This window comes from Antechinus flavipes, chromosome 1 (assembly GCF_016432865.1).
Source record: "Antechinus flavipes isolate AdamAnt ecotype Samford, QLD, Australia chromosome 1, AdamAnt_v2, whole genome shotgun sequence".
In the NCBI taxonomy this organism is placed as follows: Eukaryota; Metazoa; Chordata; class Mammalia; order Dasyuromorphia; family Dasyuridae; genus Antechinus; species Antechinus flavipes.
The window spans coordinates 121,738,877-121,764,844 of record NC_067398.1 but is presented as its reverse complement, the minus strand read 5'-3'; the positions used below and the strand labels follow the sequence as shown (position 1 = coordinate 121,764,844).

The 25,968-nt window shown below is 35.9% G+C and overlaps 1 protein-coding gene across 2 annotated transcripts in view; it reads right to left on the bottom strand.

Annotated features, from left to right (window-relative positions):
- The window catches only part of WDR70 (WD repeat domain 70), a 382,013-nt gene that overhangs the window by 88,700 nt on the left and 267,345 nt on the right, over positions 1-25,968 (bottom strand). For both annotated transcript variants that reach the window (XM_051990074.1, XM_051990064.1), the window contains exons 14-16: positions 7,155-7,255; positions 4,586-4,665; positions 2,623-2,739 (exon numbers count right to left, since the gene is read on the bottom strand). In XM_051990074.1, the coding sequence (XP_051846034.1) occupies positions 2,623-2,739; positions 4,586-4,665; positions 7,155-7,255 (298 nt within the window). The remainder of the gene's footprint in view (positions 1-2,622; positions 2,740-4,585; positions 4,666-7,154; positions 7,256-25,968) is intronic.

The window sequence follows — 25,968 nt, the reverse complement described above, 5'->3', positions numbered from 1 at the left end:
GTGGAGTTGTGAAGTGATTCAACCATTTTAGAGAACAATTTGGAACTATGCCCAAAGAGCTATAAAACTGCATTCTTATGGATCCAGCTATACCATTACAAGATCCATAATCCAAAGAGATTTTAAAAAAAGAGGGGGGAACCCTTTGTACAAGCATATTTATTACAACTCTTTTTTATGTGGCTAAGAATTGGAAATTGAGGGGATATCTATTGTGAAATGGCTAAACAAGTTGTGATATGATTGTGATCAAATACTACTGTGTTATAAGAAATGATAAGCTGGTTGATTTTAGAAAAAATAAGTTAAGATTTACATGAAATAATAAAGAATGAAATTTGCAGAACCAGGAAAACATTGTTCAGAGTAACAGCAACATTGTAAGATGAACAATTTTAAATGAGTTAGCTATTATCAGGAATACAATGACCCAAGACTTATGATGAAAAATGCTATCAGTCTCCAGAAAAATGAACCAATAGTATAAATATAGACAAAAGTATACTATTTTTTCTGGTTTGGGCTTTCTTCCACAAAATGACTATTGGAAATACATTTTACCTGATTGCACATGTTTAATCTATATCAGATTGCATGCAGTGTCAAGAAGGGAAAAAGAGTTAGAGAGAGAAGCAAAGCACTATGTTAAATGATGAAGATACAATTAGAAAATTAAAGTTCCAACTCAAATTCTATTATATTCTAATAAAAGGCAGACTTCAGCTGCAAGACAGATAGAAAAATATAATGGCCCTTAAGGATCAGTAATAGGATAGATGGTAATTGTTTTTAATTATAATTTTCATTGATAAAGCCATATTCTTTTCTGATGTCAAATCATTCAGCAGCACCAAGGACTTTAGTGACAAGAACCTTCTCTTCTTCATCTTCAGTAGCAATTGCTTTAAAGGAGGCTGGAGATGCTGCACCTCTAGAGAGGTTCTGTTTCTAGTAAGCATGGTTTCTTTGGGCTACAGCTACAGGACCTGAGCTGAAAGTAGTCAGTGGAGTATTGCTAGAGTAACAGTGCTGGGTCTTTAGGAAAAGTAGTAGTCAAAGTGATGGCATGGATTTGGCATTCCAGGTACATACTTTCTTTCATGGCCAAATACTATTTTAATTGAGCTGACTTGCCTTTTCAAGGCAGTTGCTGATTATGATGGTGGAGATGGCAGGCCTCATCTGAATAGACAATGCTCACTGCGGGGATAGTTTGGTGGTCTGAACTGGAATCAAAACTGATGCTCTGGAGGGTATGCTATTCCTGGAGCTTTTAATATAATATATATTATTGTCTAAATATTATTAATCCTATTTTGCAGATAAGGAAACTGACACTCAGTTTAAGTGAGCTGTTCAAGGACATACAATTAGTAAACAGAATTTGAATCAGGATCTTTTTACTTTAAATTACAGTACTTATATGGAAATATAGCATCATTTAATAGTTCTGAACTGGCAAAAATGAGACTAGTCTAGTTATAATTCAAGATGAACTGATAAGGTAAGAAGTAAAAAGCAATGAAATGACTTAGCACAGTATTGTAATTTAGTTGAGAGGCCTAAGAACAAAGACTAGGATAGTGGTAGTGGGAATGAAAAGGGATAGATATTAGAGGGACTTCTTCATAGGTATGATCTGGATATTAAATTAAAGGAGAAATCAAAGATAAAGATAAGATTCATCAATGAAACAGAGAAGCTTAATTGGAGACATTGATTAAAAGGAAAAATGAGTAATTCAATTTTGTTCATGTTGGGTTTAATGATATCTAAATAGAAATCACTGCACTCAGAAGGTGACTCAGAAGCTAAAAGTCAGATGAAAGATCAATTCTAAGACACTTAAGACAGCAAAAAGCAATTGGGAGAAGATGTATGAAGTTATGAGGATTATAATGTGCAGTAGAAAACATCTTCATTCACACAGAATCTGCCTGCTGTTTCTTAAAATGTTTACCAGAAGTTGGTCCTGATCGCTCTGGTTATTAGTTTCCTTTCCAAGGAAATTATCTTGCATAGAGTTCATGTTTAGTTTCCATGAACATGCTTTCCCCTCCAATAGAATATAAATTTCTTGAGGGCAGGGACTATTTTGTTTTTATTTCTAAAGTAATATATGCTTGCTGAATTGCATTTCCAAGAAATCCTAAAAACTTTTGTATCCTTGTAAAATCAATATGAGAAGCACAGTGAATAGGGATCCAGCCTTGAATTTAGAAACAATGGGGCAGACTTTGACACAAACAACCTGGATGACCTTGGGAAAGCTACTTAACTCATCTGTGGTCTATGTAACTGTCTGAGATTTTAAGTGGCAGAACAGATGCCAACCTAGATTGGATATAGAGAGCTTTCTTGTCCCAATGCAATTACAGAGCTAGTTCTCATCATTACAAAGTCAAGAGTTTGTCCTCATTTTGTAAGCACAAAAACTTTGTTTATCTTCCTACTTGTCTAAAATTCCATATGATATTTATATGTTGAAAATTTTAATCAAAATTATCATGCCTTATTAAAACAATAATCTGAAGAAATCTTAAGAGGAACAGAAAAATCTAAGTTTGCAATATTTTATCTTTATTGTTTAATAAACCTATACAACCAACAGACCATACTTACCTGGGCCTGCTACGGGAGGTTCAGGTTTATGAGACTTAAGAGGATCTAATCTATCTTTTTCCAACTGTTTCCTTGTACTTCGTTGGCGTGGTTCACGGAACATAGGGAGTGCATGAGCTGGAAGTCACATTAAAACAATTTCATTTTAATAACTCCTTCATTCAAAAACATAGCTAAAGAATGACTAACTGAAATATGAAATGGAAGACATAATGACAACCTCCATTTAAAATAACAGATATTCTAACTGTAACCAATTAGCCCATTTAATTTTGAGATTTTTAGAGTCATTTATTCACCTTTCTTGGAATGGAACTGCACACAGGAAATATGTTTAAATCCTTGTCACAGACTTCAGTTATGAAAATATACTTCCCAAACCATTTGTAAGCTAATAAAACTTAGTTAGTAGCTGAAACTCAGTTTCCGTAAGACTTCCTAAGATTATCCATCACAAATCAAACATCAATGATACTAACAGTAATACTGTATTTAGCATGCCTTCCACACCACAAATTTCCCCAGATGCTTCATAGCACTGTAGTCACTTCACACATCACTGAACTTTGACCAAGTCCAAGGAGTGTGACAACACTGAGCAACAGTAGAAGGCCGGAAGAGAGAAACACTGTACGCCAACAAAACTAGGATAAAGGTTGCCCTGAATGCAGTGGGGTGCCTGAACTTGGGCGTGAGCAATTGGTGACTTGAGCTACAGGCTGGTATGTAAAAATGACTCTACAAAATGAAAAAAAAAAAAAGTACCTCTCTACATATTGAGAGTCAGATAATAGTTATACTTTGGACTTGGAGTAAACGCAACTTATACTTGTCTTTGAGGCAAAATGGTCATCATAATTCCTTTGAAAACTCACATGAAGACTATGACTTCTTTCAAGAACAAAACTTTTTCCCCCCCCAAGGGTTAGGGGTTTGAAGGGAGTAGAAATGTTTTTTATAGTAAAAACAAATGCCTAAAACTTATATAGTCATTCAGAGCAAAGAATCTGGAAGTACTTTTTCATCCCCAGAAACCAAGACCACATCACTCACCAGTGAAATGTAGCTACCTCGGGGGAGGGGAGTAAAAGGGTGGCGAGAGCAGGCCTCTGTGCACAACAGTATTTTTAGGAGGGCGAGTGAAAAATAGCTTTTCTACTTCAAACAACTTTAGGGGTGGGGGTAGGGGAGAATTTAAGCAAGCAGCATGTAATTACATGAGCTGGAATTTGGTCATGACACTGAGTTTAACACTTCTACTCTTGCAAAAAATGTCATGGGATATCTTTAATGATCCCAAGTTCTAAGGAGGGTGGTTTTATGTCCAATCTGCCAGGCAGAACCACTGGCCACACACTGTCCCCTGGCAATGACTCTAGAGCACTTGCCAGGCTAGTGGGCACTGTGGAGCTTGCTGAGCCTCTTCAAAAGGTACTCAGTTTTCTTTCTCAACAGTTGTTTTTAGTCACTTGGAAGGGCATCCATTGATGGAAAATAATCAGCATGACTCTGTAAAAAGCAAGTTTTGTCAGGCTAGTTAGATTATATTTCTTGTCAGATTGACATCTGATGAATCTTGGTGAAGACAACTTTCTTTTATTGAGGTTCTATATCTTGCTGTGCATAATTTAACTTCACACACATACATCTAAACCCTCTTCCCATGTTCTTACAGTAGGTTGTGGGTCTTCCAGAGGCTTACAACTCTTATACTGGCTGGAATTTTCTCTTCTGGGTGATGAGTGATATAAAGAATCCAATAGTCCTATCTGTCTCTGATTGTCACATAAGTTAAGTAAGTAAGCTATTGCATGACTGACTGGTTGTACCTTTCATGTGAATGAGATAATTTTTCAATATATACCTGATTTGAAGGCTTTTTCCTCCCTGAAACACCATGAAACCAACACCATAGGAAAGCAGACAAGGGATGTAACATTAAAAAATCATTTCAATCACTTACGAGTTATGATGTAGTCCTGGGTTAAAGTCTCAGCTTGTCTAGTCTTCCGTTTGTTTTTAACTACACATAATTTTGCTCCCCTGAGAAGAAAAACAAAAGAAAGAAAAAACCATTTTATCTGATCTGAGAAACAAGGTACACATTGAAATGAACAGATATTTCTATTTAGAACTCGACCCTGTATGTGCCATCATGCGAAGCTTCAGATATGGCCAAGCTATGGGGGATATATAGAACTTCCAAGATAATGGGATTCCACTTAGGAAAGAGAAAAACATACCACTGAGTGGCTATTGGCAAGTGATTAGATTAGTGAGACAATATGGCAAGTGGACAGAATTTTGCCAATATTTTTTTTTAAAAGCTTTATAGTTCTTGTTTTTTTTAGAAAAAATTAAAAGACAGACTTATAGAAAAAGTTAAGTATCTGTCCTTTTTACCCCCAAAGAACACAGAGTTCAAATTTTACCCTCGGATTTAGAAGAAAACAATCTGGGTGGTCTACATTCTAAAGGGCATCTGTCCACATCTCAAACATAACCCACATAACTGCCTGGAATTCAGTATGACAGGCAATATTGGAAAGAGCTAAAGGGCTGCTGCCCAAGATTGAGCTAAACTGGATACTTTTGTGTAAGGAACACCATACTTCTATAAGTTTTCTTATAAAGAGTGCTTGGATGTCTATTTTAATATAAGCAAGGAAAAAAAATTTTAAGAATGGATTGAAATTTGCTAAATGAATAGGGTTAATAAATTTTTCAAAAAAGAAATGAGCTTCTTATATCAGTTATATCACTTGCTTTCAGTCTCCTTGATAGGAACAAAATGCCAACTAGTTTCATGTAACACAATGGGTTTGTTTTTCTAGATACAGGAAGCATATAGCACTCTGTAGGAAAGGACTGGCAGCTTCTATCTACTGCCAAATCATAGATAATAAATATCCACTAATTGAGCAAGATGAAAACAAAGTCACTTTATCTTTTTTAAAAAAATGAAGACAAGCCAGCCAAAATAGGCTAAGAAGCTTATTTTGAAAATGAAATTTACTGATAAATTGCTCCAACAATGGCATACTTCCCACAATTAGAAATCAGAATTCTCTCTACAAAAGAAAATAGAATGATCTTTGGAAAGATCTTCAAATCTTGATTCAATGACATAGATAAGGATCTTTATATATAAGGACAACAGAAAAAACTAAGGATAAAATTAAGATGTTGTGGAATAGAGAGGTATATCTTTGGAATACCTATGTTCTGAGTCTGATGTTTGGGGAAAAAATGAATGAATATATATGTATGTATGTATATGTGTGTATGTCTATAAAAATGAATGAATATGTTTATATGTATGTATATGTGTGTATATTTATATGTGTGTATGTCTCTCTGAGTGTATATGTATGCATGTATGAAAATAAATAAAATTGTGCTGTCTCCATCTGCTGGCAGAGAACAGCCTTACAAACATCTGAATGAGTAACCTGGAGAAAGAACAATCTATTTCCATTTTTATTTCCCAACTTTGTGCATGCATCTCTCCTAAATGCCAATACATACTGTGAACTGGGGCGGGGAGGAGGGAATGAAAAAGCAAATAGGGTTTTTTTCCTCTTTGTACTCAATATTCCAGTTAAGGAATTACAAATCCTCTGAAAACTTTCAAACACTGAATTCTGGATAGATCAATGAAAATACTAAAACCTTCTCTGAAGTCCAGTACTGTGGTGATTTTCTTTTTTTTAATATAATTCTTTCTGCGAGAAAAGGTTTCTCAAGGAGATTTTCTGGAGGCAGCCTTAGTATCAGTTCAGATCAATAATTACCCCAAATGCAGCCAGCTGGTAAAAATACAAATGTTTATTTCTCCTTCCAATCTTGTCTCTTTCCTTGGGCCCGGATAGCTAGATTCTTAGAGGCCTATCTCTCTGCTCGGTTCTGAGAGCTCCTGCAGCTTTGTCCTTTGCCTCTGCTCCCTTCAGCCTCCAGCCAGCACAAAGATGAATCCGTCTCTCTTGCCTTCCAAAGTAATTCTCTCCTGGCTCTAGCTCAACTCTGACTCATGGTTTCTTCTGATTTGACGCTCCCCTCTCCATGGAATTTGGCTGAATTCTCTCCATTGGGCCTCTGCTTTCTTCTTATATACCAGAGAGAGTGATTTTGAATTTTCTCCCATAGCACTCTCTGGCCCTAAGAGCTTCAAGGGAGGTGTGAATTCACAAAGTTACAAAGTTTACTTTGTGAATCTCCCATACTTGTGAATTCCAAGGAGTAAAAGTGTAAACACAAGCATTCTATTAATTAGTTCTACTTAGTACAGTATTTCAGGTTCTGGCCCAAAATATCAACTCTTAATGAGTTAGCAGTTTGTAAAGATTCCAACAGCTCAACACTTTAGTTTTACCATAGCAGTCTTACTCATACCAGTTCCATTTTCCCAAAGGGCAGATCCTCATAAAAGAGAAAAGAAGCAAAGTAAAAGAAAAAAAAAAAATCAGCTCCCTTCCCCATCCATCCCCTGTTGTTGCAATTCATCTTCAATAAGTTATACTTATATAAAATACCTCTGACTCTTGTTGGGATCATAATATACTTTAGCCAATCCATTTCCGGTTCCAACCATGATCTGATTTAACTTGGGATGCCACAGACAGCGTACCACACTCTGAAAGAGGATTGGAACATTAAATAACTTGCTCTTCTTCTTGTTAATAAATTTTAACATATGAGTTAGAATTTCACATGACCACTAGTTTATTAAGCTAAACACAAGTCTTTTTTTTTTCCTTATGACTGTTACTGATAAATTTTCAGATTACTTTCTTCTGAACCAGTTATATTCATAATGTTTAGTTCTTAGTACATCACTTGTCTGTATGATACTCTTTAAAAATCAAAAAGATGTTCCCTTCTTGACATATTTTTCCCTTTCCTGACAGCCTTGAAACCACAAAGCCAGCCTTTCCCAGCTCTATTGGCATGTGCTGTTGGCATCTTGGAATGCTGGGCCCACATAAGTCAGTGAGGCTCACCACTGAAGCAGAATAGGATCCTAATGTTTCATGCTTTTACACACACAATATGTCCCTCTGGATGACAGATTGAGGCCTAGCTCTTTAATTTATTTATTGTTTTGATCTAAAAGATCAGAATTTTCTAATGTGTTTGAGAACAATCTTAATCATTTATAGTCATTCACCTTTATTTCACTCATCTCCTAGGTTAAAAAAATAATATGAAGGCAGAAAAAATGTGCATAGCAAAATCAAAATTCTTAAGACATTTTAATTCAAGTGGATCATATGATCATGTAATTTCATTGCCAGTGAGGGAAACACAGCATTTCTGGATCCAAGGAACTCTAAAGTCCCTAAAATTCTATTCCCTAAAGTGCTCAGAACTATAAGCTGTATTTTTTTTTTTTTTTGAAGAGACATACAGTAATGGGAAGGATGGTAGAAATAAAGGGAGCAAAGAAAAGGATAGTCAGCAAGGAAGAAAGCATTGATTTATCAGAAAGATCAGTGGTCTTATTCCCCTTCCAACTTTTCCAGAATTGCAAAATCTTCTCTGACACAGTAGTTATCACATGAAGTGTAAGGCAAAAGGAGGTACTTTTACATAGAGAAACATGAAAGAAAAAAGAATATTAAAATTAGATCTATCCTTCAGAGTTGTAGTAATAAACAGAGAAGTTTTGGAATGGAACTTGGAATGGAATTAATTCTCCCCAAATCTAATTATGGCTGCCTTTACCAGTTTCTTCTTCTAATATGACCACTATCTTTCCCTCTCTGATAGAGCAATTAATTACTAAGTTCATTGACCTGAGCTTTCATAATCAGGATCACTAGGAACTTCCCAATGGCACATGTTATAAGAGCCACCAACATATTTATACCAAAATACATTTTATACAACCTTCAACAATGTTCAAGTGAAGATTTCATTATTCTCTGTGAGAGACAGCATAAATAATTCCTTAATTTTTTTCTCACAATATTGGTTTTCACTCTGGTGCTAGAAAATGAGAAATACAGGACACAGCTAGTGATGAAACAGGAAAGGGATGGAACAGGAAAGAGAGGCCAGTAAGGACCTTCAGAAACCCCTACCAACAAAAAATAAAAGGATCATTGCCAACCCACCAAATGGACTCTGGCATAGCAGTTGATTTAATTTCATAGAATTACAGAATGTTAGTGCCCCAAAGTACCTTAAAGATAATTTTGTCCAATCACCTAATTCATGGATGAAGAAAATCTCTTGCTCAATAAACCGAAGCCTAGGCAAACAGAATCAAAATTTGCTGGTTCTCAAATATGAGTTCAAGTGAGGAAGTTACAGAATTTGGCCACAAATCAGGATAGACAAATTCCAAGAAACTAAGCCAACAGGCAACTTCCACAGGCAGCATGTCCACGCAAGCCAACCATATATTCTTGATTGCCTCCTGGAAAAGTCCAACCATGGTGAAGTATTTCTCTAGCCCTATTCACATACCCTTCCTTCCAGTCCAACTGGGCAGACAAACAAATTAGTTAGCACATAGACATATGGGGTATAGTAGGGGGGAACCATTCACAGTCCTTCTGGCACTGGAGGAGAAGGCAAATGAAGGCTATTTGAAATAAACAACCTCTCCAGTACCCTGACCATTGCTATAATAAGTAAGCAAAGCAGCCGACAGCGAGGTGTGTGAGTGGTCTGACTGAGGGAAAGGACACTTAAGACTCAATTACTCTAAGGAGGTTATTAATCAAACACTATAGTGATTCCAAAACATGGAATGACAAAACAGATTTCAAGGGCAAAGGTGGGTGGGCCTTTTCGTTTGTTAATGTTTACCGTATGTGTATGGCTAACCTTTCTAAACTCTGTAGCTAATGTGGTTCCACACTTTGTACTGTCAAGGAAATGTATCTTATAGCAGGTATTGGACAAGGGCCAACCCAAACAAACCCTGAGACAGCATGGCTAGGAGCAAGTAGAGCTGCCACACTGCTAACTTGTCAAACATGCATCCCTGGCCATACTTAACAACAGTACACGTGCCTCCCAGAAAGCTAAAGAAGCCATGGTAAGACAGACAAGCTATAAATCCTCAGAAAAAGGTACACTCAACCAATCAGTCAACAAATATGTCCTTCCATCCTCTGATGGGTATATGTATGGGCAGGTAGGGAATGTGTCTTTCTGAACAGCATATTTACAGTGATACACTTAGTGAAGAGTCTAAGACACATTTTAATCCAAGGATAGAAGATGTGGTAATATGCTTGCTTGAACATCTCATATTAAATCTTCACATTAAGATGAAAGAGGAGGAAAGCACATTAGTATTAAAAAAAAAAAAGATTCTGCAATTAGTCTGTATACAATAATCTACTGAATTTTCAAATCTGATTAATAAAGTATTTTATTCTTTATACTGATCTAATCAATCTTATAAAACATGTAAATCCATTTCTCTCTTCCATTAGCTACCCAAGTTAAATTTCATTTTGGCATAAAATTAGTTTTGGTCTTTTAAACCCAAACCAGATTTTCTTTTAGCATTATAATGTGGCAGTGCAAGAGAACCACAAACTAACTAGTAAATACTCAGTTCTAGCAGCCATAAGGAATTGGAGTTGGAGATCATCAGAAAAATAACTACCAGGAGTTACAAGATTTTAAACAAATTTTCAAACAAAAAAAATTTTCCTTTCCTGCAGAGAAGAAAATAAGGCAGTTAACAAGGGCAGGGATAAAAAAGCACAACCAGCAATCTGCCTCTAAATTCCAAAATATTTTAGGTTTATTGCATTAACTTTTCAGACGAGCAAAGTAGCTGCAAATAGTGGCAAATTATATACTGGGTTTTAGTGTGCCTTTTAAAAAAAAATGAAATCAGTGGTCTACGTGGTGACTTAGCCTCTAGATAGATAGCATATCTGTCATCTCCCAATCTACCTAATCTTAAAGTGAAAATCAGTAAGTTTATAAACTTGCTAATAGGCAGGTGGCACTATTAAAATAACAAAGAAAAAAATCCCACTTGTACCCACTTTACAAGTGTTACTAAAAAAGAAACCAATGCCTGTGTAATATCATAAAAGTCTGTATAGCATACATCTAAACACTATTACTATCTTTCTATATATACTGAAAGAAAGGAAGCCCAAGACTCTTCAAAATATTATATCTTACACATTACTATGTTGAAACCCCATTTCCTGATACTTTCCAGCTGCTAGGCCATACTATAAACCAAATCCCATCTGGTTTTAAATATGTTTTGTTTTCATTATCCTGTGTAGGGATATAAAGTCTATATCTTCAAACCATCAGATTATTTGGGACAGTTTTCCAGAGCTTTTAGATCAAAATCTTTATCCCTATTAATGATGGAAAATGTCCTAGTTTAAAGTCTTCTTGTGATTTTCTCAAAGCCCAGTTCTGAATGCTCCTAACTCTACTCAAAAACTCTAGTGGCTCCTTGTTATCTTTAGGAACCAATATAAACACCTTTAGTTTAATATTTAAAACTCTTCACCACCTTGCCCCATATCAGCTTGCCTAGCTCATTACACATTACTTTTCTTTCTGTTCTCCAGAGCCTAGTCCAACTGGCCTTCTGGTGATTTTCTCATGCAATATTCTACCTCTAATCTCCAGGCTTTTGCAATGACTATTTCTTTTCCTGGAAGTGTTCTCTCCTTACTGTCACTTCTTTGCATCGCTGAACTCTTTAAGATGAAGCTCCAGTGCCTCTTTATGTATGAGGTCTTTCCTGATGTCTTCTCCCCAACTGCTAGATCTTCCATCAGATTACCTATTTTGCTTGTATTTTGTCACTCACAGTCCTCTTTAAGAATAAAGGACAAAAAACAGGTTCGGTGAGTAGGGCCTGTCCCATTGGACCAAGCAACACAGCTGGCTAATCTTTCTTTCCTCCCTGATCTCCATTCCCTTCTTTCCTTTCCCTTCCTGTTAGTACAGATGCTCAATACAAAGAAATGAAACCTCACAAGATATCTTGGGGTTCATGAGCTATATTTCTTTCTTAAGGACCATGCCTTAAATCCAAACCATTCTGGTTCTTATTGACTGGCCAACAGAAAAGATGTTCCCAGATCAAGCCCCATTTGGTCTTTGGACCCAGGTTGCCTCAGAGTTAATGGAAATAACAACTATCTCTGTTTTGTCCAGAAATCTTGAGGGTTTTCTCCTCTCAGATTGCTTTTTTTTTTTTTTTAAACTAGGTTAAAAAGGCCAATCTTTGCCTCATTTCTAAACTGAAGACAGGGACCATTTCATTTTTTGTATCTATATCATCAGCTCCTAACACAGAGTCTGACACATAGTGATTTAAAACTTGATGGCTAAAATTTAAAAGCCCACAACTGACTCCCAAAGGCTCGACTTACTGAATTCAGACCAACACTAGCCTATCAAGAACTCTTAGTTTCTTGATAAATTTATCATCTAGTATGTGAGTAACCCTTTCCAATTTTATGTCATCTTCAAAATATGATGTTATCATCAAAATAAGAATGTTAAATAGTACTGGGTCAAGCATAGTTTTCTAAGGTATTCCACTATGGACCTCTTGCCACAATGACACTGAACCATTAATATTAGATGTAAGCTCAGCCATCCAACCAGTTCTAAATCCATCTAATTATAGTAACATCAAATTCATTCTATCTTCTTATCAAAAACTTTGCTAAAATCTAGATAAACATAATAAACATTATCTACAAGATGTCTCTTATGTAGTTCTGAAATGTCAAAAAAGGAATAAGGTCTGTCAAGACCTGTTCCTAATGAAGCAATATTTCCTCTTTATTATTAATACTGATTACTAATTATCACAACTCTCTATATGATATAAAATATTAATTAATAATACTATTATTTCTAATCACCACTTCTCTTTCTAGAAATTCACCAACCATCTTTTTAATAATCTATCCTAGAATTTTCCTAGGAATAAAGGTAAAATTCATTGGCTCATAGTTTGTAGATTCTGTTTTTACTTTTTAAAAGAATAAGCACCCTTCTACAGTTGATACCTTTTCTGTTTTCTAAGATCTTTCAATATTACTGATACTGGCTATGTAATCCCATTTGCTGGTTCTTTCTAGACCTGAGCCAAGTAGTTTTGAGTTCATCAAGAAGCAATTAAGTACTTTCTTACAATCTCCTTAGTTAATCTGGGTATCAATTCCCTGTTGGTTATTTCTGTCCAGCCATTTACAATTCAAAGATAATTTTTCCTGGTAGAGAAATGCAAAAAAAAATAAAAATAAAAATAGGGCAGTCCTTTCTTTCTTGCTAGTTACCACTGTCCCAGTCATCCCAAGTAACCGTCCTTTTCCTTTTTTGGATCCTCGTTTTTCTCCCAATAAATACTGTTATTGTTTTGGAAGGCAATTGAGATTAAGCAACTTGCCCAAGGTCACACAGCTAATAAGTGTGTGGCCTCAAATCTGAGGCCGTATTTGAACTCAAGTTCTGCTGATTCCAGTGCTTTATCCAGTGATATCCAGTGTCACCTTGTGATGGGCTGAGGATCTAGTTGATGCACTGAGGTCCCAAGCACGTGAGGCTAAATAGTAATTGGACCATACTCTATTAATATATAAGCTTGGAGAAAGAATGGCCCCCGCCCACTCTTTGTGCAAGTCCTGATGTGTTGTATAGGAAATGACGATTCTGGTGGGTGGAGGCAAGGGAGTGAAAAGGGAAGCAGAAGGAGAGATTGCTGGCTGGCATCTTGACACAGCTACTCACATTGCCATTGCAACGGCCCTTCAGCTCAGATCTCTCTCTGCTAGCTGGCTTCCTATCGCAGCTGCCCATATTGCTATCGCAATCCTTTTTCACCTCTTCACTTCAATAAAGATTGAAGATTTTTCCCTTAACCTGAATTCCTGACTCCGGCTGATTTTAAATACATTAATATATATACTTGCACAAAGAGTGGGCGGGACCATTCTTTCTCCAAGCATATATATTAATAGAGTATGGTCCAATTACTATTTAGCCTCACGTGCTTGGGACCTCAGTGCATCAACTTGATCCTCAGCCCATTACATCACCTAACTTTCCTCCAATATAGCTTTTAAAAATTTTCTTTAATGTCCTTAGCTTCTCTCATGAGCCTCAGATCATTTTAAGTTTGGCATTCCTGACACTTTTTATAAGATCTTGCCATGCTCCTAAATTCATCTTCTGTTATATGGCCTTGCTTCCATGTTCTGTACATTTCCTTTGGTCAAATCCCATTATTTCCTCCTCACCTGAATTTGATTCTTGAGCATCTGCTATACCTCTGAGCTGAACTTTTCAAGTAGAATATCATTTTCTGAAATCCTCTCCTTTTCACTGGACCCTTTGAAATCTAGTCAAATAAAATCTAAGTGGCTTGTCAGAAGAGATCTCCTTTGCTTCTCTATCACAAAACTCTAGGAGAAAATAGTCACTTCTCTCAAGGATTCCTATAATTTCTATCTTAGAATAAAGTTCCACTTTGCCAATGAAAATCAGAAGTAAAACAGAACTTCCCTATGGCATCTTTGAAGGATATACTTACATTGAGGATAGTCAAAACATTATAGGGTGCTTTGCTTTTGGCAGATAGAAAGCTTCAGCAGATTTTTAGATAACTGAAGTTGACAATCACTATTACATCATACTTCTGTACCACAAGTACATCTTGTGATGTACTGCCCAAACTCTGCTTGGGAGAAATTGTAGTATGCTCTAATAACAAAATCTCTTCTGTTTTTCCCTCCACTAACCTTCATCTGAATATTCTCCATCATTCTCCCATCTTCTGTTTCCTAGATATGCTCTCAGGAGTATATTTCTTTAATATAAAATGTTCCTGTGCTCCCCACTCCCATCCCTTTAAAAATTATTATTATTAATTCATCATTTCTCTTTCATTTAACAAGGTATACCAGTTCAAAGTCTTATTCTAGTCATGGCCTTCATCTCATCAAGACTCAATGAAATCTATGAGCTCAAATTTTCTCTCGCATTTGGATCTCTAATTCCTGTTTTGTTGCCTAAATTATGACTATTTTTGCAAAGACTTTCAATCAGAGGGCTTCTATCTTTTTATTCCCATAGTTTCACTTTGCTGATTTCCTTAACTACTATAATATATATGTATATACATATGTATGAACATACCACATAGCTAACCCATAAAACTGCTATGTGGAACAATGCTTGTTTGATAAGTAAAAATCCCTAGTCCTTTTTTTTTTTTTTAATCTTTCAGTATGTGTGCATATACAAATATACACATACATACAACCTGCCACTATAGTTTTCTGGGCCTCCGTGCTTTTTTTTAAAGAGCGTTATCAACTGCTTCTAGAATTGTCTTCTTTCTCCTCTTAAATTTCCCTCCCAACTACTGAGGAAAGGGGCAAGGAAGACATATAGATGATGATATAACAACTGAAATCTCTGCCATCTTTATAATTTTGCTTAGAATCTTCTGGGCTTAACTTTAGCTAATGATTTTGAAGGAACATGAGCTAAAATACAGTTATACATGGCAATTCCCCCAGACATCTGTAGATCTTATCTCAATGATCAAACTGTTCTTACCATCGGTGGAATTTTAACTGTTTGTTACAGGGGTTCTCAAACTACGGCCCATGGGCCAGATGGGGCAGCTGAGGACAATTATCCCCCTCACCCAGGGCTATGAAGTTTCTTTATTTAAAGGCCCACAAAACAAAGTTTTTGTTTTTACTATAGTCTGGCCCTCCAACAGTCTGAGGGACAATGAGAACTGGTGCCCTATTTAAAAAGTTTGAGGACCCCTGGTTTAGATTGTTTTCAAGTTGCCTCAGACTAACATTCAGAGTGAGAAGTGGTAACCTGAACTCATAACTAGAACTAAATGCAAAACACCTAGTTAAAATTTTTAAAATTAATTCTCACATAATGTATGAAAACTGTTCCAGATAGTCTATTTGTATTCTCTATGTTCTATAATTAAGGTAACTACCAAAGCAGCAAATGTGAAGCCCCCACAGCTACAGGGGACTAAATTAATCACAACTGTGTCTAATAACAACTTGCCTAAGGAATTAGAGCAGAAAAAAAATCCCTCTAAAAATAGGGAAAAAAAGATCTCTTAAGAGTTAAAGAATTAAATGATTTTCTTCATTTATTCTAAAATGAGAAAGAAATGTTATTTAGCTTCAAAAGAACTTATTTCCAAATTTTTAAAAAATTATGTTTGTTTTTTCCTTTAAAATCCCCATCTAATAAAACAATCAAGAAGCAAACATAAAATGAGTGTGAAGCATGTGACAATGATGGATCTAAACAATACAAAATATAGCCACAGAATCCATTACATTAAAATTACCCTAATTTTATAGTCATGCCCCATTAACCCCAATTCTATGTGGACCAAATCTCTTTGGCCTCTCCCCACTTTCTTCCCTCTTAACCCTAGATTTTATATTGAAATTACCCAGGGGCACTTTCTTTTCCCCCTTGAAAAAGAAAAGGCCATCCAGGGAAATGATATTAATCTTTAAAACAATGTTGTAATTGTTTTTCTTTCATCATATACGGTTTTCCTATCTTTAGCATCTCATCCTACACATTTTGCAGAGTAACCATATTACTGTAGTAATAATTATTTTACCATCAATCTTGAAATGGGTCCCTCACTGACCCCTGAATAAAGTCCCAATGCTTTAGTCTGCATTCCAAGCCCTCTACAATCTGGCCACAACCTATGTTTGCAACTTCATATCACAATTTTCCCTTGATGTCTTCTATGATCCTCACAGTCAAACAATGTTATTTCTTCACAAGATTCTCATGACTTGAATACGTTCACTTCCCCTTAAGTCTTGCTCAAATCTGTTTATTGAACTCCTATCTATTTCTCAAGGCCTAGCTGTAATGCCAACATTTCCTTGATAATTCAAGAAGATGCTTTGTTTAATCCAAACTCACAGTACTGTGTACCTTTTTTTTAAAGATATCATAATCTATTTTGAATTAGTCATTGTTGTACATGTCTTATTTCACCTCTTGGACCATAAGCAACCTGAGGGAAAGGATTATGTCCCCTTTATTATTATTCTGTCCCTAGTGTAATGGGCTGAGGCTTGAGTTGATGCACTGAGGTTCCCAAGCACAAGAGGCTAAATAGTAATTGGGCCATACTGTATTAATATATAAGCTTGGAGAAAGAATGGCCCCCGCCCACTCTTTGTGCAAGTCCTGATGTGTTGTATAGGAAATGACGATTTTGGTGGGTGGAAGCAGGGGGGTGACAAAGGAAGGGGAAAGAGAGACTTTTGGCATTGCCATTGCCATGGTTTGCTCAGCTCAGATCTCTCTCAGCCTGGCTTCCTGTCGCAGCTGCCCATATTGCTATCGCAATCTTTCTTGCCCTATATTTGCTATCGCAATCCTTATTCATCTCTTCACTTCAATAAATATTGAAGATTTTTCCCTTAGCCTGAATTCCTGACTCCAGCTGATTTTAAATACGCAGTCATTACACCTAGAACTTGGGATATAAAAGTTCTTAATGTTCTTTTTAGACTGCTACAAAGTTAATTGTCCTAAGAGTATTAATTAGATTCAGGTAGGGGAAGAAAATATATCTCAGAAAAACAACTGAGTAGGTATCATAAAATGGGCAAAAGGAATGGTTTGTACTCCATGCAGATAAAATATACAGGTTATCAAATTGTTAAACTGATTTCTGATACAATGGAAATGTATTCCTACAGGAAATATGAGAAGTCATTAAGAGTGCAAAACTAATTGTAATTCAGGAAAAGTAAGGCCTCCCATAATGAAATGGATAGGATATCTAGGACATTAATTTTAATATAGTTCTTGTGAAGACATAAAAATCTATAAACCCTTTATGTAATCCTTCAGGCACCTATGCCTTTTTCTAATACATGAAATAGTAATACATATGATTTCAAAAAAGGGAAAAGATCATTGGTTATGTACTAATTATAGGCCTGAGTCTCACAAACCATGATTATGAAATTCTGGTCAGAGTTCTGATAGGGACAGCTGGAAAGTTTATTATTCAATGATTATTCATTAGATCCAGGTATGGCAGGAAAAATTATCAGGGATAAACAGAATGAAACAGAATATTTCAGCATGACCCATTAGTATAAAATGATATGATGCTCACCTTGAACAATGTAATAATATTAACAGCTTCTGGATATTATAGAATCTTTATGTTCAAGTTGTATAGACTTCACTTCATTCTGACGAAGAAAAATCTGTTTTGTTTTTTTAAGCAATTCATGAGGGCAATCAAATGTGATTCTCACACATAATAATACTTTCTGAACCTCCAGACAATTCTATAATTTACTATATGTGGGAACTAATCCACATATCAATGGGTAAAACATAGTGCTGAAATGACTGTCCTTCCACTCCACAATATTACTACTCTGGAGTCTTAAAAATTATGGCAATCTTGGAACAATATTAGATATAAGAATGAAAGGTCAAACAGGACTAGGATTTGAGCCTAAATATCAATTCAATGATTTTTTTTTCCCCTCTATAGTTCAAAGATGAAGAGATTATAACTTAAAGGTACAGGGTAGCACTAAGTTACACACGCTGAAGAACAATGAAGGCAAATGACTAAGAATGTCCTACTCAGCCTAGCATTTGTTCCCTTTGGCTCTTTTTTTAAAAGTGTGTTGATGGTTTTTTTTACATCATTATAGTTTTCCCCACTGTCCTTCCCCTTCCCAGAGAAACAGCCCCTATAACATCTTCTTATTTTTGAAGGACAAAGAAAAAGCAAAGGAAAAATGAACACAACTACACAACTCATTGGAAGAGCCCACAGACAGGTACAATGTGTGTGTGTGCAGTCTCTGTGGACCTTCTACTTCTGTGAAGGGCTGGGTTGAGAGTGTCCTCTCAGGTTTCAGTTTGAGGAACATGCTTGTTTTTTGTAATTTTTCAACATTAACTCTTAAAGAACATGTGTAACTGTGGACAAATCCCTTCCTCTCCCCCACCTTTCCACGGGTTTCTTGTCTATAAAATGCGTAGGACAAGTAAAATAATCTCTATGATATTGTGAAAATATTATTGGAGTATAACAATTGTACAAGGCCGTCTCACATAATACCTTCTCTTAAACAATATTCTGCATATTCCTAAACACACGTCCAGACAAGAACATCAACATGACTATATAAAGGGTATTCATTTCCAGTACTGGCTGCACATCCACTCATTCTCCTTGGCTCACCAGTCAAGCTTGGGAAGTGAGAATATTCCTTTTTCCTCATTGCCACTTCCAGGTCCTCTCTCTACCTTCACCACTCAATAATCTCTCCTTCCTTAGGTTCATACTATTCATATCTACCATTGATCAAAATCCTGGTAGCTGTTGTCTATAGATTGCCCAGGTCACTCCTTTTCCTTCTCATCAATATATTTGGTATATGGTTTACAATTTTCTTGTTCTCAACTCATGATTTCAACATGCATACTGACTTTCACTAATACATAACCACACAATTTCCCTATCTATTAACTTCAACTATTTCATTTACATTCAAAAGACAGTCATACCCATGATCTTCTCACAAATGTACCACCTCCATGTTCCAGATTATTAGCTTTTTATCTCTCCTATCTTTTCTTACAAAATCCTTTTCTTTATCCTGACAATTAATTCTAATCTCTTGACCCCTTAATTTTCTTTTTTTTTTTAATTTAATTTAATTTAATAATAACTTTGTATTGACAGAATCCATGCCAGGGTAATTTTTTACAACATTATCCCTTGCACTCGCTTATGTTTCGTTTTTTCCCCTCCCTCCCTCCCTCCATCCCCACCCCCAAGATGGCAAGCAGTCCTATATATATTAAATATATTGCAGTATATCCTAGATATAATGCATATTTGCAGAACCAAACAGTTCTCCTGTTGCATAGGGAGAATTGGATTCAGAAGGTAAAAATAACTCGGGAAGAAAATCAAAAATGCAAATAGTTCACATTCGTTTCCCAGTGTTCCTTCTTTGGGTGTAGCTGTTTCTGTCCATCATTTATCCAATGAAACTCAGTTAGGTTTCTTTGTCATAGAAATCCATTTCCATCAGAATACATCCTCATACAATATCGTTGTCGAAGTGTATAATGACCTCCTGGTTCTGCTCATCTCACTTAGCATCAGTCCATGTAGGTCTCTCCAAGCCTCTCTGTATTCCTCCTGCTGGTCATTCCTTACAGAGCAATAATATTCCATAACATTCATATACCACAATTTACCCAGCCATTCTCCAATTGATGGGCATCCATTCATTTTCCAGTTTCTAGCCACTACAAACAGGGCTGCTACAAACATTTTGGCACATACAGGTCCCTTTCCTTTTTTTAGTATCTCTTTGGGGTATAAGCCCAATAGAAACACTGCTGGATCAAAGGGTATACACAGTTTGATAACTTTTTGGGCATAATTCCATATTGTTCTCCAGAATGGTTGGATTCGTTCACAACTCCACCAACAATGCATCAGTGTCCCCGTTTTCCCACATCCCCTCCAACATTCATCATTATTTTTTCCTGTCATCTTAGCCAATCTGACAGGTGTGTAGTGGTATCTCAGAGTTGTCTTAATTTGCATTTCTCTGATCAATAGTGATTTGGAACACTCTTTCATGTGAGTTTGACCCCTTAATTTTCTTCCAGGTCATCTCCCCTGCATTAGCCCCTCTTGCCTCTTTTTATCATTCTTACTTCCCAAGTTGACTGGTGAGCCAAGGAGAATGAGAGGATGTGCAGCCAGTATTGGAAATGAATATCCTTTATATAGTCACTCAAAAGTGAACCAGTTCAGTTCTATACCAGCCAATCATTTTGCCAATTATGCCCTACCAAGTTTCAGTCTTGATCAATCTCATCATTCTTATCTTCACTCCTACTCACATGGTGGTGAATAAATATTAAGAAAATTACACAACCATTCTGAGCTTACAAATTTATGTTACACTTTTGTTGTTGTGTTACAGTTGTTAACTGGACCATTGTGGCTGCCAGGCAATCCTATATCTGCCTCATTAATTCAATATTCCATTCTCCACAGCAGTTCTTCCAAATCTTTTTATTTGTTCTCAAACTCCACGGTTTCTCTTCTTTCCCCTTTCCCCTCCTCACTCAGCTGATAACTCTTGTCTCATATTTTAAAGAAAAAATTAAGGCCATTTACCATGAACTCCCTCTTCTCCATCTCCTATCACTCAGACACCTTCTATCACTCCTTCACCCTTGTCTTTCATGATGAAGTGGCCTTTCTCCTTACCAAGGCTACCCCCTCTATCCACTCAAGTATTCCTATTCTCTCTCATCTCCTCTAACAGACTGCTTCCTCTGCCATTCTCATTTTCACTTATTTTTAATTTTTCCCTGTCTACTGACATATTTCCTGTTGCCTACATGTCCATGTTTTCCTCACTCTGAAAAACTCTCACATCAATCCCCACCAGATATTTCCTAGATTTCTTTTGTCCTTTGTAGCTGAACTCCTCAAAAAGGCTGTCTGTGATCAGTACTTCCATTTTTTTCTATCAATTCTTAGCCCCTTACAATTTGACTTGCCACTCCATTGAAACTACAATCTTCAACAATCTTACCAATAATCTCTTCATTGAAAAATCCAGTGGTCTTTTCTCAATCCTTAGTATCACTGAGTTTTTTTTTTTTTTTTTAACCTTTAAAACTGTAGCTCACTCTTTCCACCTTGGAACTATTTTCCCTCTAGGTTTTCAGGACACTGCTTTTTTGTGGTTTTCCTTTTACTTATATGACCACTCCTCAGTCTCCATTGCTGTATCTTCATCTAGATCATACTTTCTGCAGTAGGTGTTCCTCAGAGTCCTGTCTTGGGCCTAGTCTTTCCCCCTTTTTATTACTTCATTTGGTGATCTCATCAGCTCCAATATATTTAATTATTATCTCTGTGTTGACAATTCATATATATATATATATATATCCTACCCTACCTCCCTGATACTTTTCAGATATCTCTAATTGGATGTTCAATAGATGTCATAAACTACACAAATCCAACAGGGAGGACATTATCTTTTCACCTAAACCCTTTTCTATCACTGTAAAGAGTAAGTCTACAGGTTCACATTCCTTCAAGTTCACAATGTAGAAGTTATCTTTGACTCCTCATTACTCAGTACTCTATTTTCCATATCCAATTTGTTGCCAAAGCCTGTTGATTTCACTTTTGCAAAATCTGTGGGGAATATATCTTCTTCTCCTCTGCAGGCCTATAACACCTCATGTCTGGACTTACTCAAAAGATGTAATAGTATACTGGAGGCTTGCTCCAAGCCTCTTTCCACAGCTCCATTTGAATACTAAAGGGATTTTCCTAAAACCCAAGTCTACTATGTTACCTGGCTATTTAATAAACTCTAGTGGCCCTCTAATGCCTCCAGGTTCAAAATATAAAATACTGTGTTTGGCTCTCAAAGCCCTTCATAACCTAGACCCTATTTTCCTTTAACTTACTCTTAAATACTGTAACTGATGAGGTTAGTGGCAGTGCAGATAATTGAGATGGGAATCCCCTTCTGGCCAGCACAGATCCTTTGTGAAAGAATTCATAAACCCGAAATATTGAATGGCAAAAGAGAAGTTTATTGTTAGATGAGAAGTCAGCTTTGCTAGGAAGACTGACTTCTGAGTGGCAAAGTCCTATAAGAGAAATGGAGGCTGGCACTGAGAAGAGAATGTCTTCACAGCGTACAGGAGTCCTGTCAGGTAGCTATGCCCTACTCCAGATTTCTGCAAAGATCAGGAGTTTAGAAATATCCTTTAATAGGAAATCTGAGGCTCAGGTTTCAAGTTGAAAAGAAAGCCAATAACCCCAGGCCTAGATGTTTATCAATATCAGGCCCAGCTCTCCAATTGAATGGAAATTACTTTTAAGGCTTCTTGAATGAGGATCTGGCTACCAATGGGGGGGAAAGGAAGAGGGAGAGAGGAGTTGATTCACCTTAGAAAAGGCCAGCTAGGAGAATATGCTCTCTCTCATAGACTCTCTGGAGTTTGGAAGGCCAGGAATCAAAGGGGACAGAATTTCAGAGATTTAATTTTACAGATCAAAAGGGGACAGTTTTTTGTTTGTTTGTTTTTTTACAGAGTTTACCCACATCAGTAACAATGGCCTTCTGGCTGTCCCACAAAGAAAAGAAACTATTTTGACTCCAAACATTTTTTTTTTCCTGGCTGTTCCCTATGCCTAAATTGCTATCCCTCCTCCATTCTACCTACTGATTCTCCTAGGCTTCCATAAATCAACCCAATTCCTATCTTTTATATGAAGCCTTTTCCCAAACCCTCTTAATTTGAACACCTTTCTCCTTTGTTAATTATTTCCTATTAAGCTATATATAACTTGTTTTTACCTATTTGCCTCCCCCATTAGTTTGTGAGCTCTTTGAATGCAGGGACCGACCATTTTAAGCTTCCTCTCACTAGTGCTTAGTGTATTGTCTGATATATAAAAGGCACTTAATAAATGTTGACTGATTGAAAGGGTCACAGAAATTTTACTCGCCTTTTATCAGTTTGACTTAATTATTCATTGGAAATTGGCTTTTTAATAAGCTATAATACTTTTAACTCCAACCCAGTTTTGAGCAAATATTTGAAAACTTGTTAAAATAAGCAAGTTAAATGAGCCCTATCAGGAGTTTGTATTAATTAACTTACTCTAGAAAGTTAATTATAGGAAAACCTCATTAAACTGATATCAGTTTATTCAAAATAATCCATAATTCAGAACAACTGCTATTCCCTAGTCAATGATATGCTGGCTTGCTTTTTAATAAAAATCAGATAACAGAAATCTAGTTAATTCAAAGTCAATTTTTCCATGCCTTGTGTTTCATATTAACAAGGTTTCACTATTCTGGAAGGCAGATAACATTGCCAAATATAGTCTCATTTTTAGCCAGCAGTGACTGTGCCTAAGTGCTTACTCTGCTCACATCTCAGGTTCCTTTGATTTCCTCTCACTCTGCAGATAGCTTGTAGCTGGCAGAGAACCTGTCTCTTTATTACCTTTTCCTTTTCTAGGATAGCTTTAAAATTATGTCATTCTGATTAAGCTAATATTTTATATCAATCTGAAAGTCATTATCTATTTCCAGTAAAATATGAATTATAAGGAGAAGAATCAAAGGGCAGAACAGGAAAATGTGGAGCTGCACAAATCTTCCTAAGTCAAATTTTCACTGTGTGGAATCATTATTTTACAGAAGTCAATTTCCAGATTGCAAGATAAAACTATATTTTAAAATAAAAATACAACATAAAGAAAATTATCAGTGATTTCTGATGATTGATAAATTGATATTAATTGCAAAGCTTCTGCTTCTTTTTATATACAAAAATCATAAGGGTTGACCAAAAGTTCAATTACTCAAAAGATGTGCATTTAAGATCAATAATGTGCCTAATCAATACTCTACAATTACTTCTCTGGGTTCACCTCTAATTAGAAAACATAAGTTTTCAATGAATAAAGCAATCAATAAACATCAGCAAATCATGTAAAAACAGTGATAGCATTAAATTAAAATATTAATTTGTACATGAGGCTCCCTGCCAGCCACATACTAAATTAGAAAAACACATATTAACACTACCTATATTCTATTGCATTTAATTTATTTTTTAAAATATTTCCTAATTACATTTTAATCTGATTTGAGCAGCATTCTGGAGTGTTAGGCATGTTTGATACCTTTGATATAGAGAAGCTTCCTGATGAGCAATGATTTATTACAATTTGAAAGAATTAATTTATATTTTTAAATGATATTTTGAAAATCACATTTGATGTGAAAGGAAAAAACTATATGATTCAAGCACCTCAATACTTCAATGGATCCATGACCTGATCAATATGTCAAAGTCACTATCTTTACTTTTGCAGCCAATAGCTTTAAAAAAAAAAAAGGCTGCAAATAATTATTATTACTGTATTTGTATGTAGCTATTCTTCTAATTTGATGTTCATTAGTGTAGAAGACAAATATTTATTAAATACTTTCTACTTTATGTCCCAGCTTCTTAAACTGTGGTTCACTATCCCATATAGTGGTCTCTTAACTGAATGTGAGGATCATGAAATTATAATTATCAATAAATATTTTATTTGTATATATATTTTATATACTATATACCCAAGTTCACTTACAAATTTCTCAAATGAAATTGGGTCACAAATATAAAAGGTTTAATAAGCCCTGCTCTATGACAGATCCTAGAAATACAATAACAAAAATGAAAAGGGTCTTTGCTCTTAAATGGTTAACATACTTTAGGGGAAGACAACATATAGATGTACAGATTAATTACAAAATATATATGAGATAATTGAAGGAGGAAAGCAGTTGGGAAGGATCAAAAAAGACTCTGTGTAAAGAAGGCAGTATTTGAACTACGTCTTTATGAAAGAGTGGAAGGGAGGAATAAGTGAATTACAGAAATGAAGTATGGCCAATTCAAAAGCATAGAAATGAAACAAACAAGAAGAACCATTTGTGAGGAGCAGCGAGAAGGGCAGTTGGTTGGACCTTTGGGTAGGAAGAGTAGTAATATGTAATGAGACTAAGAGGTAAATAAGGGGCCAGCTTGGGAAGGGCTATAATTGCCAAACAGAACTTATTCCAGAGGCAATAAGGAGTCATTGGAATAGGGATAAGATTGATTAGGAAAATGACATGGTGAGTAAAGAAAATAACTTGAGCAACTGTGTGGAGAACATATTGGAGTGGAGAGTATAATTGAAATGTTCTTGAAATAATCAAGATGAGAGATAATGAAGGCCTTTACCTAAGGTGGTGATTATGTGAGAAGTGTGAACTGGGCAGAAGAAAGAGATGTAAAGGAGGCAGAAATGACAACATTTAGGAATTGTCTGGATACATGGTATGAGAGAAACCAAGGAACCAAAGATAATGTCTGGGTTGCAAAACCAAGAAGCTTCTACAAAGATAGTGGCATTTTCAAAAGAAATAAAGGAAGTTTGGAAGAGGGTCTGGAGGAGTAGATTGGGGGCAAGACAGAGTCCTGTTTTGGACCTGCTGAATCTGAGATACCTCATGACATTTGAAATGTCTAACAGTCTTAACAGAGGTGATATGAGGTAAATCTCACCAGAAAGATTTACAAATCTAAGAATCATGAGCACAGCGACGATAAACTTATAGGAGTCATGAAGCCAATATATGAGACATTTATGCTGGCCATTTTACATCTTGGGCAATCAATCAACATTATGTGCCAAGTCTTATGCTAAAT